The sequence below is a fragment of the Leucoraja erinacea genome, chromosome 35 (assembly GCF_028641065.1).
Source record: "Leucoraja erinacea ecotype New England chromosome 35, Leri_hhj_1, whole genome shotgun sequence".
NCBI lineage: Eukaryota > Metazoa > Chordata > Chondrichthyes > Rajiformes > Rajidae > Leucoraja > Leucoraja erinaceus.
The window spans coordinates 12,070,767-12,090,775 of record NC_073411.1 but is presented as its reverse complement, the minus strand read 5'-3'; the positions used below and the strand labels follow the sequence as shown (position 1 = coordinate 12,090,775).

At 44.7% G+C, this 20,009-nt stretch overlaps 2 protein-coding genes across 3 annotated transcripts; both read right to left on the bottom strand.

Annotated features, from left to right (window-relative positions):
- Positions 1 to 244: 244 nt before the first annotated feature.
- On the bottom strand, positions 245 to 14,189 carry LOC129713337 (aspartate aminotransferase, cytoplasmic-like). Of its 2 annotated transcripts, none has more exons than XM_055662320.1 (9): positions 13,968 to 14,189; positions 11,368 to 11,549; positions 9,769 to 9,892; positions 9,445 to 9,554; positions 7,707 to 7,811; positions 5,707 to 5,857; positions 4,497 to 4,662; positions 3,035 to 3,177; positions 245 to 493 (listed from the first exon to the last, which is right to left on the bottom strand). In XM_055662320.1, the coding sequence occupies exons 1-9, from the start codon at positions 14,104 to 14,106 to the stop codon at positions 336 to 338; spliced, it is 1,278 nt and encodes a 425-aa protein (XP_055518295.1). In that variant the 5' UTR covers positions 14,107 to 14,189; the 3' UTR covers positions 245 to 335. The 2 variants fall into 2 exon arrangements, with proteins under 2 accessions (XP_055518295.1, XP_055518296.1); XM_055662321.1 differs by having other exon boundaries at positions 11,368 to 11,644; positions 13,968 to 14,082.
- A 3,137-nt stretch (positions 14,190 to 17,326) lies between these two features.
- Positions 17,327 to 19,360, bottom strand: LOC129713285 (probable G-protein coupled receptor 139). Its single transcript, XM_055662235.1, has 2 exons — positions 19,291 to 19,360; positions 17,327 to 18,225 (listed from the first exon to the last, which is right to left on the bottom strand). Exons 1-2 carry the CDS (start codon positions 19,358 to 19,360, stop codon positions 17,327 to 17,329), a joined length of 969 nt encoding a protein of 322 aa, XP_055518210.1.
- Between the last annotated feature and the right edge of the window lie 649 nt (positions 19,361 to 20,009).

The following is a 20,009-nucleotide window of genomic DNA, read 5'->3' as shown; positions in this document are numbered from 1 at the left end:
GCCACACTTTTCAATTTAATAATATTGTGGGAGCTTGTTTGTATGCAGAGGTGTTCTGAAGTATGGCCTTCTTAACCCTGGGATGGCTGGTACAATAGGGAGGGTGCAAACACAGGCTCCTGTGGTACACTATTAGTCACAGGCATTCAATCACTCCCTGTCTTCATTTACCAAATCATCTTTCGACCTAGTTTGTCAACATGTTATCTGGTGTTTCTTTTTTAAATATAACACTGATCCATCCATCCTTAAAACATTTTTTTAATTTATCATCTTGCACAGTCAACATGGAAAATGAACACAAACAAGAAAAAGGCTTGAATACACAAAAGTTATTAGTTGTTTGTGCTCTCTTTGGCACTGGAGACCACAGCCTCGTCAATGCAGTGTGCCACATAAGCAAGGTTCGGACTGGTCACTTTGCTGACGTTGATCTGAGCGTTGGCGGAGAGGTAAATGTGCAACTTTTTCATCAAGTAGTCAAGCTGAGAACCTGGTAAAGTTACAGATATTTCAGTTGGGTTCAGTGATGGATAGTTACATGCATGAATAAACAAAGTATGATTCGGATTTAGAAAGCACACTCAGAAAGACCCGAGTTGCCCTACGGGAATCATCCACCAAGTCCGCACCGACCAGCAATCCCCGCACACTCACGTTATCCTACGCATACATGGGACAATTTACAATTAACCTACAAAACCTGTATGTCTTTGGAGTGTGAGAGGAAACGGGAGATCCCGGAGAAAACCCACATAGGTCACAGGGTGAACATACATACTCCGTACAGACAGCGCCCGTAGTCAGGATCGAACCCGAGTCTTTGGTGCTGTAAATTGGCAACTGTACCGCTCCGTCATCGTGCCACCCCAATACATATACACAGCACGTTTTCACAAATAGTACTGCCAGCGGAAATGGTTGAGGCAGGTACTATAATCGCATTAAAAAGACAAGGGCAGGAAAGGATTAGGGGACATTGGCAAATGGGACTAGGATGGGCTTCTTGGATGACATGGATGAATTTGGCTGAAGGGCCTGTTTCCATGTAATATAACTCGCAGCTGACAGGTAAAGGAGATGAACACAAGGCATGAGACTGGATAATATAGACTTTACAGAAACATGGTGGTGGGAGGGACTGGCCTGGACTGGTCGTTCAATGTCCCAGGATACAAATGCTATAGGAGGGAGAGAGGAGAAATGGTGTTTTTGATGAGGGGGAATGTCATGGAAGTATTTGGAGAGGATATTCCCGGGGCATCATTGAGTGGGGCTAGACACAAAATGCTGGAGTAACTCAGCGGGACAGGCAGCATCCATGGAGAGAAATGGGTTACATTTCTGGTCGTGACCCTTCTTCAGACTCTATATGGATGGAACTCAGAAACAAGAATGGGGTGATAACTTTCATCTAACCGTATTATAGGCAACCCTGATCGAGAAGGAACGAACGAATGGGGGGGGGGGGGGGGGGGGGGGGAGAAAGATAAATCTAAATCTATAGTAGAGGGGGGGAAAGAGAGTTCAAAGATAGTGGTGAGATGGAACAACACAGCAAAAGGATGGGTCGTGGGTTTAAGAAGGAACTGCAGATGCTGGAAAATCGAAGGTACACAAAAAAGCTGGAGTAACTCAGCGGGTGCAGCAGCATCTACGGAGCGAAGGAAATAGGCAACGTTTTTGGGCCAAAACCCTTCTTCAAGGATGGGCCCTTCAGCCAACAATGTCTGAGCCAAACATGATGCCAACCAAGAACAACTTTGTGTCTGCATGCACATAATCCATTTCCATTCATTCCCTGAATATCCATATACCTAGTCTCTTAAATGATATCTGCCTCAGCCACCAGCTTTGGCAAGCAACGTGATCCACTACCCTCTGTGTAAAACAAAAAAAAAAAAATACTTGTGCCGCACATCTGCTTTAAACTTTGTCCCTCTCACCTGAAAGCCATGCTCTGTAGGAATTGATTTTTATTTCTATGCCTCTCATAATTTTACATACTTCTATCAGATCTCCCCTCAACCTCTGGCATTCCAGATAAACCAATCTACATCTGCCCAACATCTCCCTGTAATCAATACCCCCTGATCGAATTATAATTCTAGTAAACCTCCACTGAGCCTTTCCAAAACTACATTCTTCCTGTAATAGAAACACAGAAACATAGAAATTAGGTGCCGGAGTAGGCCATTCGGCCCTTCGAGCCTGCACCGCCATTCAATATGATCATGGCTGATCATCCAACTCAATAGCCCGTACCTGCCTTCTCTCCATACCCTCTGATCCCCTTAGCCACAAGGGCCACATCTAACTCCCTCTTAAATATAGCCAATGAACTGGCCTCGATTACCCTCTGTGGCAGAGAGTTCCAGAGACTCACCACTCTCTGTGTGAAAAAAGTTCTTCTCATCTCGGTTTTAAAGGATTTCCCCCTTATCCTTAAGCTGTGACCGCTTGTCCTGGACTTCCCCAACATCGGGAGCAATCTTCCTGCATCTAGCCTGTCGAACCCCTTAAGAGGGGCTAGGACTTTACTCTTTGGATTACAGTTGGATGAGGGGTGATCTTACAGAGGTGTATAAGACCATGAGAGGATAGGGTAAATGCATAGTATTTTACCTGGAGGAGAGAATCAAGAGCAGTGGACATTTGTTAAAAGCGAGGTGGGGAAAGATTGAACACAAACCTGAGGGGCAACTTTTTCACACAGGGTGGTGGTTTGTGGAACGAGCTGCCAGAGGAAGTAGCTGAGGCAGGTACTATAACAACATTGAAAAGACATTTAGACAGGTACATGGATTAGAGAAGTTTAAATGGATAGATTGAGAGGGCTATGGGCCAAACACTCGTTGGTTGGACTACATAGATGCTGCATCATGTTCGGCATGGGCAGGTTGGGCTGATGGGCCTCTTTCTGTGCCTGATTGATGATCCTAGCTACCTGTCACCACGTTCTAGTATTTGTTTTAGCATAAATACTTGATTTGGTGTGATTCTTTGCATTATCATTACACTATGGAGCACTTACCTGTGAATCCAGGAAAAATGTACAAGCCAACCTGCTTGGTGATATGTTCCCAGGGACCTGGTGTACCCAGTGTCCGCAACTCTTCCTTCAGTTTCTCCTTGGTCAGCATGAGGCGCTCGACTATTTTCTTCAGATTTTCCTGCCTACAGAGCAAGAGCAAGGGAAAAGGATTTATTTCCCCGCACAACACTGGTCCTCTTCTCTTTTATATTAAGGCATTCTGTGGGGTTACCTGCAGTTCTGCATAAGATAGATTTGGAAAGGATGAAGGTGTGGGAGGGAGTCGGACTTAGTTTTTCAAATTGATCAACAGTGATCTAAAGAATCATTCTGTCTCTTCTTTCTCATGTGTTCACTTCATTTACTTGGCTGGCCACACGATGATGTGTAAAGCCACATCACTGCACGTGACATACACTACTTTGGAGAGTCTAGGACCACAGGTCATAGCCTCGAATTAAAGGTCGTTCCTCAGGGAAGGGGATGAGGAGGAATTCCTTTAGTCGGAGGGTGATAAATTTGTGGAATTCATTGCCACAGAAGGCTGTGGAGACCAAGTCAATAGATATTTTTTAAGGCAGAGATAGATATGTTCTTGATTAGAATGGGTGTCATGGTTTGGAGGCAGATAGATCAGCCATGACTGAATGGCGGAGTAGACTTGATGTGTCGAATGGCCGAATTCTGCTCCTATTACTTATGAACTTAAATTTTTTTTTAATCTCCACCCCTTTCGTCAATATTATATTCTCACATCAACACTCAACCATTTCTGCCATTTGTAGCTGTATGTTTTAAACGCGGCAGTGCTGACTTTACACTGGGAGCCTGGGATCTCTAGACGAGATCGCCAGTGGTGGAGCTCCAACCGGCGCGGCCTTGTCGGCTTCGGAAGCCGCGGCCTCCAGTACGGAAGCGGCCGTTCCAGGGTTCCCAAGCCGCTGAGAGGACTCTCCCGACGCCGGAGCAACATCACCCGGCGAGAACGGCCTGGAACTTCGGGCCTCCGTAGAGGCAACTGTGGAGGCCTCAATAGGCGCGACTATGGGTGAACTGGGGTTGGGGACTGGACTTTGTGCCTTCCCTCATAATGGGAACCATTGTGGGGGGATGTTCTTTATGTTTAAAACTCTTATTAATGTTATGTCTGTATTCCTTCTTTATGTGCTGCAAAATGGCAAGAAGCATTTCACTTCACTACACCTAGGTGTATGTGAATGTGATCAATAAAATACCTTTGATACCTTTGACCTTTGATACAGAGAAGGGAGTTACCCCAGGTGCCAATGAATAGTTATTTTTCAATCTCAAACCTCATTAGCACACTGGCATATTTTTTCCCAGTGGCGAACAACATGAATGGCAGAGATGATGGCAAGCAAAATCCTCTGACCTTTCAACTATTGTACCTACAACATATCACAGGTTTGTTTCTCATCTCTCATAACAAATGGATCCTCACCACTCAGCGAAGAAGGCTGGGTTATTAAGAATTGTTGCTACGATACGGGCACCAAACCATGGAGGGTTTGACCAGGTATTTCTTGCCAGTGCTTCCATCTGCGATCGGATGCAGACAAGAGTCTGATTGTTCCTGGAAACTATTGTCAGGCTCCCAACTCCTTCATCTGGCAATGTGGGAGAAATTCTTGATTAGTAAGGGTGTCAAAGGCTTATGGCAAGAAGTCAGGAGACTGTGGTTGAGAAGGAAAGATGAATCAGGCATGATTGAACAGCGGAGTAAACTCGGTAGGCCGAATTACAATATTTCCCCCTGTCTTATGAACTTATAAATGATTAAATGGATCAATTGGATGGTTTCTAACAGATCACCCCATCGGCCTACCACTCCTTCTTACGGGTCCAATAGTCTGTTCATACATTTTACAACAATTTACAACAATTTTACAACAATTAAAACAATCATACATTTTACAATATGCCCACTTACTGACTTCAGTATCACTTCATGACCATCACACACTCAACTGAAGAAGGGTCTCGACCTGAAACGTAACCCTTTCCTTCTCTCCAGAGATGCTGCCTGTCTCATTGAGTTACCCCAGCTATTTGTGCCTATCTTACACTCAAAAAGACAGGATTTGGGTTTTTTTAAACCAAATGCGACTGAATTGACCATTTATTATGGAACTCAGCTAACTTTAAATCCCTCCCGGCTGACTTTTCATCTTCAACACGGCACAAACTTGAGGTCATTCCGCTGACCAGTTGTTCAGCTATTCAGTTTTTTTCACAATGCATTCTTTTAATTTCTCTCTCAATGTGTATTCCTCTATTAGCCTCCTCTGCTCCAGTAAAACCAAACGCACCTGTACATATTATACCTAAAGTGACACACAATATTCTAATTGTGGTCTAATCAAAGTTTAATAAAATTACAGCATGAGCCCTTCTATTCTTCACTCTAATGAAGGCTGGATCAAAGATTTTAAAATCTCTATCAAAATCCCAACAATCTCCTTCCTATTTTTCCATAGCAGCCTAGGAAACATCTAATCAGGCCCATGAGAGTTAATCACCATTATTAATCTGAAATTATAATCTGATAGCGATCTGAATGTTTTTAGTCTAAAAGCATTTCTGCTAGGGGAAGAATATCATCTAAAAGCTCAGCTCTAGATATCGAGTACTAGGAGACTAAAGGGACATACTGTACAAGGTGAAATTCGTGGAAAATGACTGGGCACAAAACAGCTCAAAACGCTCATTGACAAAATGCCGTACAGGCCAGGCATCCCTCTGCACATCCCCTGTAGCTAAACCTTGAGCAGCTGAGTAGAAGAAGGGAAACAGGTGCTTTCTCTGAAAATAAAAGGGAAAATATTAGTCACACCTTAGAGCAAATGTATCTTCAGTAAATAATCTAAATGATTGACCAGTTTGGATTGAGATGCGGAGAAATGTCTATGTCCTTAAAATATCTTTGGATCTGTTATAGGTTGATGCTGAACAGCTGAGTATATTCAATGTACTCAACATTTCAGGTCGAGACCCCCCATCAGTCTGAAGAAGGGTCTCGACCCGAAACGTTGCCCATTTCCTTCGCTCCATAGATGCTGCCTCACTCGCTGAGTTTCTCCAGCATTTTTGTCTACCTTCGATTTTCCAGCGTCTGCAGTTCCTTCTTAAACATATTCAACTCTGAGATCAACGGGTGTCGGAACAAGAAAGGGGTTGAGGAAATCTATCCCAGCACAGTGGCGCAGCAGTAGAGCTACTGTCTTACAGAGCCAGAAACCCGGGTTCGATCATGACCATGGGTGCTTGTCGGTTTTCCCTGTGATTTGCGTGGGTTTTCTCCGAGATCTTTGGTTTCCTCCTACACTCCAAAGACGTACAGGTTTGTAGGTTCATTGGCTTGGGATAAAATGTAAAATGTCCCTAGTGTGTGTAGGATAGTGTTAGTGTGTGGGGATCGCTGGTTGGTGTGGACTCGGTGGGCCAAAGGGCCCGTTTCAGCACTGTATCTCTAAACAAAAACTAAACTAAATGGTAGGTGGTTAGGAAATTGATCATGCATAACCTAATTGAATGGCAGAGCTGGCCCAAAGAGCTATATAACCTATATGAGCTTCTAATTGAATTGCAAAGTCGTTTTCCTGAGAATTGGGACACAGGACCAGAGGAAATCAAACATTGTAGAGATCGGACTTTACTGGACTTTATCATTCACTGATCGTTATTCCTTTTATCATTGAAACACTGCGGGGTGACTCGATTGTAATCATGTATAGTCTTTCCGCTAACTGTTTAGCACACAACAGAAGCTTTTCAGTGTAGGTTACACAAAAAAGCTGGAGAAACTCAGCGGGTGCAGCAGCATCTATGGAGCGAAGGAAATAGGCAACGTTTCGGGCCGAAACCCTTCTTCAGACTGATCGGGGGCGGGGGTGGGTGGGGACAAGAAAGGGAAAAGGAGGAGTAGCCAGAAGGCTGGGGGATGGGAGGAGACAGCAGGGGGGCTGAGGAAGGGGAGAAGACAGCAAGGACTAACAAAATTGGGAGAATTCGATGTTCATGCCCCCGGGGTGCAGACTCCCCAAACGGAATATGAGGTGCTGTTCCTCCAATTTCCAGTGCTGCTCGCTGTGGCCATGGAGGAGACCCAGGACAGAGAGGTCGGAGGCGGAGTGGGAGGGGGAGTTGAAGTGCTGAGCCACCGGGAGGTCAGCTTTTCAGTGTACCTCGGTACATGTGACAATAAACTGCACACACACTCGCAGGGAAAAGAAGAGAGAGAATATTTATGTAAACTGTTATGCAAACTGTTGTGTGTGGTGTCAACAATTGTGGAAGGTGTTTAAAATGAATTTCTGAAACTTATTCATGATGATTCATCGACCACTGTAGATATGTACCATTACTGATTATACTCCAGAACAGTGAAGCAATGCACATTTTCTGGAGGCATCAATTAATTCTGGAGGCATCAACACAATCCCTTCACACTCTTGCAACATATCATAAACAACGTCATGGGAGATCTGCATTAGGGTTATGGCCTGAGGCTAATGGTTTAGATGTTTAAATACAAGAGGCAAGGTGAGAGGTGAACATTTCTCAGCAGTAACACTCTTATGAGCAGGAAGCAGCAATATAGGAATGTTGCAGGATACACTACACTATTATTAAACGATTTTGTACTCCTCACCTTCATGACCTCTGCAATCTGCATCCATTCAGATGGAGTTGGATCAGTTGCTGTTGGCCGATGCGCTACGATGTGTAACAACACAATGGAGAAATCTGGTGCTTTCTGATGAAGAAACAGAAGGATCAATGTAACGTAATCCTAATGGACATTCGGCAAAATTTCTTGTCCTATACTTTCTTAACTCACACCATCTGGTTCCTCACCATAATGCTTACTCTCGTTTCATGGCTACCTGTCCTCAATTTATAAAACCTTCACTTATTTTCACATAGTCTTCCAGGCCCTGACATTACTCCAGTAGTTAAATTGTTAAACTGGTAAATAGGAGGCCTGATACCATCACGACAATTTAAGTTCTGTAATTATTTTAACATTTTAAAAGTAAACTAATCATGAGTAAAGAATGGCCAGTAAAATAGTGGATTGCTATAAAAATTCATCTGATTCATTAATATCCTTCAGGGGATAAAATCTGCCCACATTACCCAATCTAGTCTCCACGTTAGTTCAAGTTCAAGTGCAAGTTCAAGTGAGTTTATTGACATGTGTCCCTGTATAGGACAATGAAATTCTTGCTTTGTTTCAGCACACAGAACATAGTAGGCATTTACTACAAAACAGATAAGTGTGTCCATATACCATAACTACTCTTGAAACCATCATTTAGGTTTGGGTTTAAATAGCCCCTGAGTTGTGCTAGCAAGCTATTCAATCAAAGGGCATTAAGGAATGGAATGGCACATGGAAATTAAAGTGTGCAGTGTTGAATTTTGACAATTTATACCAAGCCAGGACATACACAATTAATGACAGGGCCCTGGGGAGTGTAGTCAAACTGAGAGAACTAAGGGTACAAGTACATAGTTAACAGTATTTAATTATCGCATGTACCTGTATCGCCAACAGAACAATTAAAATTCTTACTTGCTGCAGCTCAACAGGCCCAATAATGTAATAACACACGGATACATTTACTACTCAGTCATCAGTAATACTAAGTAACCAGACCACAGCAGTGCAAAACCGAAGTCGGGTGTACAAACAAAACAAAATCCACAGTAAATCATAGTTGCTATGGTAGTTTGCGTTGTGCAGTGTTCAAGAGACCAATGGTTGCTGGGAAGAAGCTGCCTTGAACTTGGTAGGCACGGTTTTCATTTCCCTAAAGGTGGCACCACAAGGTGGTGAAGAGGGGTATTGCATGCTTCGTTCATTAGTTGTGGCACTGAGTACAGGACATGGGGCATCACATCATATTACAGGGTTTCGGCCCGAAACGTTGCCTATTTCCTTCGCTCCATAGATGCTGCTGCACCCGCTGAGTTTCTCCAGCTTTTCTGTGTAACCTTCGATTCTCCAGCATCTGCAGTTCCCTCTTAAACACATCATATTACAGGTTAGGTTAGATGGGCACCTTGGCTGGCATGGACATGTTGGCACTAAAACAAAAAGTAAAAGCTGCCACACAAACTTCATGAATCCATAACATCCAGCAATCTAGTTCAAAGCTTTATTTCAGCTGAGACAAGAAAATAGTCTAACTAATGGGGTTTGACAAAAGTGCTGGAGAACGTCAGCTGGCATGCCATTGTTGCCTATTTCCTTTGCTCCATAGATGCTGCTGCACCCGCTGACTTTCTCCAGCACTTTTGTCTACCTTCGATTTTCCAGCATCTGCAGTTACTTAATGAGGTTTACTGTGCGATTTCCATCTGCTGGAACAGGCTTCACATACCTCCAGGTCCTCCAGTAACCAGGGTAAGGCCAAGCAAAGCTTTTCACTGTTCCAGTAACGATAGCCATAAATCTCAAATCCGACCTCAAAGAAGGCAGATGCGTGATTCGCTGCAGAAACAAATCAAACAAAACATATTCACATTTCGAAGTCATCAAAACTTTAAGTGACTGACATGTTGAACATTGACACACAGAGGGTGTTGGGTGCTAGCCCACAAAAAGATGATCAATTTATGAAGATCCTTATTTTAAACTGCACAACTGAGCAAAAAAGTACAAAATAATAAAACAAATTCCATTTGTAATTGCAAGAAGGACTCACCCCAGAAAGGGATAGAGATATACACTCTAGTTTGCTGAGGACAGGTTATACTGTACCACTGACGGAGAAAGTGGGCGCCAATGAACAACGCACTATTGCCTCCGGGTACCTGTATACTCTCAGCCTGCAAGAAAAAGAAAACATGATAAAAAAATCTGAATGATTTTGTTCCCTTCTCCCTCTTTTACCGAAATCTTCCTGCATCTCCTTCATCCTTTATCATTCTTGATTAGTAAATGCGTCAGAGGTTATGGGAAGAAGGCAGGAGAATGGGGTTAGGAGGGAGACATAGATTGAATGGTGGAATAGACGATGGGCTGAATGGCCTAATTTTACTCCCATCACTAATGATCTTCTGACCCACCAACAAAATCGCGAGTTGGCCCAGCTTGGCTACCTTGACTAGTGGTATGTGTTTCTACCAGTCTTTTGAAACACACACTAAATTTCCAGCACTTTTTCTTTATTATGAACTTTCTGACTCCCCAAAACAACCCCCCCCCCCCCCCCCCCCCACCGTCCCCGTCCAAACACAAATGTATCATGGTGCACAGCCAATACCTATCCTTTGACCAGAAGAATGATGACGCAAGAAACTACAGATGCTGGTTTGCAGAAAGGGCAAAGTGTTGGAGTAACTCAGCGGGTGCAAGGACCCCAGCAGTCCATCCAGGTGAGATGGGGGTTCATGTCAACCTCCTCTAACCTTATCTGCTGCATTCGCCGTTCGTTCCTGATGTGGCCCCCTTTACTTCAGCAAGACCAAGTATAGAAGAGGCGACTGTTTTACCGAACACCTAAGCTCAGTTCACAAAGGCCTGCTCAATTTCCCACTTGGAAACCATTTTTTTTACCCTTTCCCTTCCTCAGATTGAGTTTTCTGTCCTGGGCCTTCTTCATTGCCAGAGTGAAGTCACACGCAAATTGAAAGAACAGTACCTCACAGTCCCATTTGATAGCTTACAACTTAATGGTATGAGCATTAACTCCTTCAATTTTATGTAAATGATCGATAAACACCTCCACCCCCTTCCCCTCCCCTCTTTTCCCTGTGACCCACCTGCATACACACCCATTTCTCCTTTTCCCCTTCCCCGACCCCTTCCATCTGAATTATTTCCTTTAACTTCACAATTCCTGCATTTTCTATCCTTATCTCACCTGTTTGAGTCTTTTCAATTCTGATCTTTGTCCAACAATCTGCCAATCAACCCCCGCTCACCCGTACCAACCTACCACTTGCCAGACTTTGTCCTGCCCCCACCTCTCTTCCAGCTTTCTCCCTACCACTGCAATCAGCTTGAACCAGGGTCCAAACCCAAATTGTCATTGATCCATGTTCTCCAGAGATGCTGTCTGATTTGCTGAGTTACTCCAATACTTTGTGTGTTTTTTAAAACCTTGAACCAGTTCCATGAATCAATCTAAGTTGTTTTATATTGGTGTGTTATGTGACATTGATGCTAAAGGGCAGAGGTTGCCAAAAGTTTTGTGAAGGTAGGTACAATGTGATGATGAGTGGTTAATTTATGAGAGAATTCTGGAAAGTGGTACTATTACTGACTCCCATTAAAACGGTAATTGAAAAGACCAACTCACCCGCTTCTCCACAATAGCAATGCTACCTTTGCCTAATAATAAGGCTGTGGCTGCCCTGTTGAATTCTGTCAGGCCCAAAGTAGACAGATACTCGTGATTGAGTGTAGCGTCGTTGACTATGCGCAGTAGGACTTTTTTCACCACTGGGAGCATTGCCGGCTTTTTATCGTCCTTACAGTATTCTGAAAACACCAATAACTCAATTTTGCAAAAGGCCTTGTGTATCCGTCCTGTCCTTTATCAATGTGTCGGATGGAAATGCAGATGCTGGTTTAAACTGAAGATAGACACAAAAAGCTGGAGTAACTCATCGGGTCAGATAGCATCTCTGGAGAAAAGGAATAGGTGACTCAAGACCCGAAACATAATCTATTCCTTTTCTCCAGAGATGTTGTCTAATCCGTTGAGTTACTACAACTTTTTGTGTCCTTTGTCTAGGTTTTGGTCATCTTGGTCACATTTTCTGAAAATCAGTCTCTACAGAAATCAGTCTGAAGAAGGGTCCCGACCTGAAATAGTATCTATCCATGTCATCCAGAGATGCTGACTGACCTTCTGAGTTACTTTAGCACTTTGTGTTCAACTCTACAAAAAGGAGCCATTCTCCCTAAATAAATAGCTTTAAATTGCCAATGTTCAGTTGTAACTGCATGGTATACCTTATCTCAAAACACATCTCTTGTACATCCTTGTTGACTCTAACTCTGCTCACAAGCCATCATCCATTGTACCTATGTCCCATCCCTGAAGAAGGGTTCTGACCCAAAACGTCATGTATTCCTTTTCCCCCAGAGATGATGCCTGACCCGCTGAGTTATTCCAGCATTTTGAGCCTAATTTCAGTATAAACTTCCCTTGTGCTGTCCCATTGTGCCTACCCATCACTCCTCCCGAGGTCTGGAGCCTCCACCAGCCCTCTGGAAATCCTAGACAAATCTCTTTTCATCTTGTGTTGACTTCTTATATCTCTCGACATAAGAGTCCTAAAGCTATAAGGCAGGCTAGCAGGCCATCGCAGCCAGGAAAGTGGTCTTACTCTCTCCACCACCCATCCCCCTTTCCCTCTGAGCACCATCACCCCTCCTCACCCTCCAGTCTGCCCCTCCCACCATCACCAGCACCACTCCCTCCACCCACCCTCCTCCCTTTCGCTCTCTTCACCATCAATCCCTCCACCCCTCAACCCCGGTTGGATCCCCGTCTCCCAACCCTTACCCACCCCCACCCTTTATTGAGGTTTGAGTTAGATAGAGCTCTAGGGGCTAGTGAGTCAAGGGATATGGGGAGAAGGCAGGCACGGGTTATTGATAGGGGACGATCAGCCATGATCACAATGAATGGCGGTGCTGGCGCGAAGGGCCGAATGGCCTCCTCCTGCACCTATTTTCTATGTTTCTATGTTTTAACACCCCCCACCCTTCACTTCTTACCCCTACCTCCTCCCCCTCTCACCCCCCACCATCAACACCACTAACATCCCACCCCTCACCTCCAAATGCCTCAGCCCCCCCCCCCCCCTCCCACCCCTCATCCACCACCCCCCTCACCTCCCACCCTTCACCTCTCACCCCCCCCTTCACCTCTCACCCCCACCCTTCACCCCTTACCCCCCACCCTTCATCCCCCACCCTTCACCCCCACCCCTCACCCTTCACCCCCACCCCTCACCCTTCATCCCCCCACCCTTCACCTCTCCCCCACCCCTTCACCCCTTACCCCCCCCACCCTTCACCCCCACCCTTCACCCCCACCCTTCACCCTCACCACCCCCCCCTTCACCCCTTCACCCCCCCCCACCCTTCACCCCACCCCCACCCTTCACCCCTTACCCCCCCACCCTTCATCCCCCACCCTTCACCCTTCACCCCCACCCCTCACCCTTCATCCCCCACCCTTCACCCTTCACCCCCCCCCATCACCCCACACCTTCACCCCTCACCCCCACCCTTCACCCCCCACCCCCACCCTTCACCCCCCACCCCCACCCTTCACCCTTCACCCCCCACCCCCCACCCTTCATCCCCCACCCTTCATCCCTCCACCCTTCATCCCCCACCCCCACCCTTCACCCTTCACCCCCCCACCCTTCACCCCCACCCCCTCACCCTTCATCCCCCACCCTTCACCCCCCACCCCCACCCTTCACCCCCCACCCTTCACCCCCCACCCTTCATCCCCCACCCTTCACCCTTCACCCCACCCTTCACCCCCCACCCTTCCCCCCCTCACCCCACCCCCTCACTCCCCACCCCCACCCTTCACCCCCCCCCCCCCCCCACCCTTCACCCTTCACCCCCCCCCCCCCACCCTTCATCCCCCACCTTCATCCCCCACCCTTCATCCCCCACCCTTCCCCCCCACCCTTCACCCCCCACCCTTCACCCCCACCCCTCACCCTTCATCCCCCACCCTTCATCCCCACCCCCACCCTTCACCCCCCACCCCCACCCTTCACCCTTCACCCCCCACCCCCCACCCTTCATCCCCCACCCCCACACCCATCACCCATCACCCTTCACCCTTCACCCCCCACCCTTCACCCCCCACCCTTCACCCCTCACCCCTCACCCTTCACCCCCCCCCCTCCCCCGCCCCATCACCTCTGTTCCCCAGGAACAACTTCCTGGGACTGGGGTCCTTGATGAAGGTGGCGGCCAGCACCCGGTACCTGGCGGCCGCCTGCAAGGGGGTGTCGTCAAACACCGACAGCCCCGCCATGGCAGCAGGCCGCGTCTCCATGGCGACCCGCGTCACCTGGGCCCCGCCATGGCAGGAGGCCGCGTCTCCATGGCGACCCGCGTCACCTGGGCCCCGCCATGGCAGCAGGCCGCGTCTCCATGGCGACCCGCGTCACGTGGTCCCCGCGGCCCGGCAGCGGCTCATCCAATCAGCGGCCGGCCGCCATCAACCGCCCCACGCTATTGGCCGACACCCGGCGCAGTCGGCATTCCATTGGCTGCCGACCAACCAATGGGCGGGCTCGCTGCCTTCACCGCTCCCCATTGGCCACTCGCTGTAGGCTCTTTGGTTTAAATGCCCAGTGATAGAACTAAAATATAATATTCTGGTAAATAACATAATATATAATATTCCAGTTAATAATGATCCTAATAGATAGTACTCTAGTAAATAATATAACTAATATGTACCATTTCAGTCAATAATGTTCCTAATAGTACTCTAGTAAATACTATAACTAATATGTACCATTTCAGTCAATAATGTTCCTAATAGATAATACTTTGGTAAATAAAATAACATAATATATAATATTTCAGTTAATAATGATCCTAATAGATAGTACTCTAGTAAATAATATAACTAATATGTAACATTTCAGTCAATAATGCACCTAATAGTACTCTAGTAAATACTATAACTAATATGTACCATTTCAGTCAATAATGTTCCTAATAGATAATACTTTGGTAAATAAAATAACATAATATATAATATTTCAGTTAATAATGAACCTAATAGATAGTACTCTAGTAAATAAAATAACATAATATATAATATTTCATTCAATAATGCACCTAATAGGTAGTACTCTAGTAAATAATATAACTAATATATAATATTTCTGACATTACTCTCGTAAATCATATATATATATAATATTCCAGTCAATAATTTAACTAATATATAACATTCTAGTCTATATAGTACTCAAGTAAATAATTTATAATTTATAATTATTTATAATTTACTTGAGTACTATATAATATATATATACTATCTATTAGGTACATTATTGACTGAAATATTATATATTATATATGACTTTGACATCAGGAGAAGAATGGAGAGCAGGGGAGAGACAAGACTTTGCCTTCCATCACAGTAAGGAGGAGATTCACTGTGATGGATGTTTGTGTAAATTGTGTTGGTGTGTGTCTTGGTTCTTTTCTTGTTGTATGACTGCAGAAACCAAATTTCGTTTGAACTTCAATTGAGGTTCAAATGACAATAAACGGTATTGTGTTGTATATTAGTTATATTATTTACTTGAGTACTAATATAGTCCTCAAGTAAATAATAAAATAATGTACTAATATATAATATTTCAGTCAATAATGTACCTAATAGATAGTTTTATAGTCTTATTTGTTTTACCTAAGCCACTTAATCTACAAACCTTGAAGATCTTTGGAATCCAGGAGAAATCCAGAGCACCCGGAGAAAACCCACACAGTCATGGAGAGAACGTGCAACGGAGGAACAGACAGCGCCAGTAGTCAGGTTCGAACCCGTGTTTACTGTTTTGCTCAGTATTTCAACATCTATAGTTTCTTGTGTGACCGTCCTAATCAACTAATAATTTTCTTCAGTGACTCTGCGACTCCAAGTATACTATTGCAGTGTGAAGGATACACCACCAGATGGAACCGATGCCTAAATATTAGAGACCCAAGGACTTGCAGACGCTGGGATCTTCAGCAAAACACAGAGTGCTGGAGGAACTCAGCTAGTCAGGCTGCTTCAGTGGAGGTAATGTCAGACGATGATTTTGGTCGGGACTCTTCTTCAGACCGATTAGTGTTACTGTATCGTAGATGATTTACAGTAGCTCCTCACGCATTACCATTGTGCCATGCAATATCTTCTTTCCGTCCTCACCAATAGAGGGAGATGTTACTGTACAAATGCAGTCATTGCAGTAACACGGAGAAGCTAAAGAGGGCAAATGCTGGGCATGATATTTTAGATCTCAGGAAATTGCACTTCCCACCACAACATCATATCACCTACTATTTATATTAGAAAAGAAATGCTTGGTTAAATGGGATTAACTACATTTGTTGTTTGGTGTGTAGCAAGGAACTGCAGATGCTGATTTAATCTGAAGATAGACACAAAATGCGGGACAGGCAGCATCTCTGGAGAGAAGGAATGGGTGACGGTTTGGGTCGATACCCTTATTCAGACTGGGGAAAGGAAAAGGAGTGATATACTGCAAACGGGGATGTAGAGAGATATAGAACAAACGAAGTGACGATGATAAAGGAAACAGGTCATCTTGATACAAAATGCTGGAGTAACTCAGCGGATTCATCTCTGGAGAGAAAGAATGGGCGACGTTTTCGGTCGAGACCCTTCTTCAGACTCTGAAGACTCTGTCTGAGACCCTTCTTCAGACTCTGGAGACTCTGTCTGAAAAAGGGTCTTGACCCGAAACGTCACCCATTCCTTCTCTGCAGAGATGCTGCCTTCCGGTTGAGTTACTCCAGCATTTTGTTTCTACCTTCGATTGAAACCAGCATCTGCAGTTCTTACTTACAAATCGTTAGCTGTTTGCAAGCTGAGAACGAGAAGCTGGTGAGACTTGGGTGGGAGATGGATATAGAGAGAGAGAAGACAGGGGGGTTATGAAATTAGAGAAACCAAGATTCATACCACAGTTTTTTTTTTCGAATTTTCATTTTCAATTTCACCTCTGCTGCTTTGATCCTCTTGAGGTTGTGTGTTCTGAGTTTTTTGTAAGTGTAAAAAGCATTTTTATTTTTGCTCTGTGCTATATTGAATATTCCCACACCAACCCAATAAAATATTAGAATGAAACCTTCATAATTTTACATTTAATTCATTATTTCATATCCACTGCAGTATAACCTAATCTCAGCCTAGCGAAATTAGCCTATCCCCAATAACGATGGGGGGAAATAATGTTGTCAGTTAAACACTCGAAAAACATCCAAATAACCAAAGTATGTTATTTTATAATCCTTCCCCTTTACCGCACCATCATTGAATTTGTTCATTTACCGATTTTAAAATATATATCCAATATGGTTAATTAAATTAGGAGTAGAGAACTGAGACAAGAAATTCCATTTATGCTGCTGTTTGTCTATGTATGTAATCCCTTCTCAAGCATGTTTCAAGCCATTATCCCACATGTGCTCTCGGGTACGGAAGAATTCGATGGCGGCAAACCTAGATATAACAGATTGCCAACCTATTTGCAGAGTTTCCCATTCACTGTAACCAGGTATTTCACCCCATTTTTCAGCTCCTGTCTGAACTTCCTCTGTGTCAGTCCATAGATACAAGTGTTGGTGCAGGAACTCAGTAGTTGCAACATGAACCCTGTTTGCTGGTTGATGAATATCGGGCTGGTGTAATACTTGTCTGTGTAATTGTGGTTTATCACTTGCCAATTTAAGGAATATATAAAATACGGTGTCCAGAGGAGGATGAAATTGGCAGACAGAGTAAAGAGCAAGATCATAGACTTCTTACGGTTCTCGCTCTCAGAATCATTCCCTTCACCAACGTTACTCATGAGCGCCCGGCGGATTTTATTGGACTTTATGATATGTTTGACGGTCAGGGCGTTGAACAGAAGGATGAGGAGGATTGGTAACAATGGGCTTAAGATACTATCGAACCACTCAATGCCCACCCATAGCTGCGAGTTATTGTAGACAGCGGTTGCAACGCACAAATACGGGATGTTGTTAATTATATATCCGGGTTCAACGGCAAAATAATTCGGGATGTTCTTAAAACAGGCCAGTGCCGTCGTGCTTGCTATAACCACACTTGCTGTCCTTGTGGTACAATACCTTGGTCTGAGGTTTGGAGAGGAAATGGCCACAAGACGATCAAAGGTAAACGCGACGGTGAACCAGACAGAGCAATTCAGGGCTGCGTGTTTAAAGACCAGTATCATGGCACAGACTGGAGTGATGAACAAAATATTGATCGGCAAATAAATGTTGTTGATCCGCTTCAGTATGACTTCGAAGACCACCACCATCACATCGGCCACCGCCATGGCAACCAGATAGCGTGTAATACATTTGGAGAGTCCGCATTTTCCCCGGGACAGGATGACGATCGCAACCACGTTAACTGCAACAGAAAGGGAAAGGAAATTATCACCTTCCTCTGGAAACAAATCAGTGTCAGGGTCGAGTCCAGTGGTGACCACATTGCAGACAATGGAAATATATCGCGTTTGTAAAACATCCCTGACACACACACACATACTCTCTGATTCCACCCTATGACAATAAATGTTGGGATGTTGCAGTACAGGAGAAGAACGGGAAACATGTGTGGTGAATCTGTGGAATTAAATGCTACAGACGGCTGTTAGGGCCAAGTCAATGGATATTTTTAAGATGGAGATTGACCCAATCTTGATTAGTAAAGCTGTCAGGGATATGGGGCGAAGACAGATGATAGGGCTCTGGTAAGACCACATCTGGAGTATTGTGTACAGTTTTGGTCTCCTAATGTGAGGAAGAACATCCTTCTGATTGAAGCAAGGTTCACGAGATTGATCCCTGGGATGGCAGGACTGTCATATGAGGAAATATTGAAAAGACTAGCCTTGTATTGACTGGAGTTTAGAAGGATGAGGGGAGATCTGATAGAAACATATTAAATTATAAAAGTACTGGACTAGCTAGATGCAGGAAAAATGTTCCCAATGTTGAGCGGGACCAGAACAAGGTGCCACAGTCTTAAAATAAAGGGGAGGCCATTTACGACTTAGGTGAGAAAAAACGTTTTCACCCAGAGAGTTGTGAATTTGTGGAATTCCCTGCCACAGAGGACTGTGGAGGCAAAATCACTGGATGGATTTAAGAGAGAGTTAGATAGAGCTCTATGGGGCTATTGGAATCAAGGGATACGGGGAGAAGGCAGGCACTGGTTATTGATTGTGGACGATCAGCCATGGTCACAATGAATGGCGGTGCTGGCTCGAAGGGCTGAATGGCTTTCTCCTGCAGCTATTTTCTATGTTTCTATGTTTTTAATGGGACTGAGAGAGAATGATAGATCAACCATGATTGAATGGCAGAATAGACATGATGGGTCGAATTGCCTAATTCTGCTCCTAGACCATATGAACTCATGAACTTGGGAATATTCACGAAAACATGCACAGTGACTGGTTCCGTTCCTTACCTGTGATGCCGACTGCTGCAAGAATAGGATAGTAGATACTTTCAAACACAAAGATGACCGGATAGCCCATGTTATGCGTCAAGGACAGTTGCCCATGAGGCGATGTCTGCAAGGTGGCAGTTTGGTTACACGAGACCTCCCTTATATGAAAGGGGATGGTCTTCTGGGACACTTAGTTGGAGTGCACTATGTTATATTTAATTAAACAACCTGACTTAATGAACGAAACACCAAAGCTGCTTTACAGGTTATTTTAAAGTTGTTTTGTATTTTTTTTTCAGAAAGCACAAATTTTCCATATACATTCCCACAAGGCTGCCACATTAAGAGGTCTGGGGATTTTTACTCCGATTTACTGACCAGTCGTTTCTGTAATCATATTCACAGAGCTACCAGAACCAGTGAAATTATTTGCCACAGAAGGCTGAGGAGGCCAAGTCAGTAGATATTTTTAAGGCAGAGAAAGATCGATTCTTAAGAGTCATAAGTATAGAGTCATGAGTATAGGAGCTAAGAGGTTCTTCGGCGGTTGTACATGGCCCTAGTATGACCACACCTGGAGTAATGTGTGCAGTTTTGGTCTCCAAATTTGAGGAAATACATTCTTGCTATTGTGCAGCGTAGGTTGACGAGGTTAATTCCCGGGATGGAGGAACACTCGTATGTTGAGAGAATGGAGCGGCTGGGCTTGTACACTCTGGAATTCAGAAGGACGAACG

Coding starts and splice junctions, on each gene's coding strand:
- LOC129713337 (XM_055662320.1), bottom strand. CDS start 14,106: ATGGAGACGCGGCCTGCTGCCATGGCGGGGCTGTCGGTGTTTGACGAC. Junction 5,858..7,706: donor AGATTGCAGAGGTCATGAAG/GTGAGGAGTACA, acceptor TTTTATTTTCAG/AGAAAGCACCTGTTTCCCTT. Junction 494..3,034: donor CATTTTTCCTGGATTCACAG/GTAAGTGCTCCA, acceptor TAACTTTACCAG/GTTCTCAGCTTGACTACTTG.
- LOC129713285 (XM_055662235.1), bottom strand. CDS start 19,360: ATGGGCTATCCGGTCATCTTTGTGTTTGAAAGTATCTACTATCCTATT. Junction 18,226..19,290: donor TGCAGCAGTCGGCATCACAG/GTAAGGAACGGA, acceptor TTTCTGTTGCAG/TTAACGTGGTTGCGATCGTC.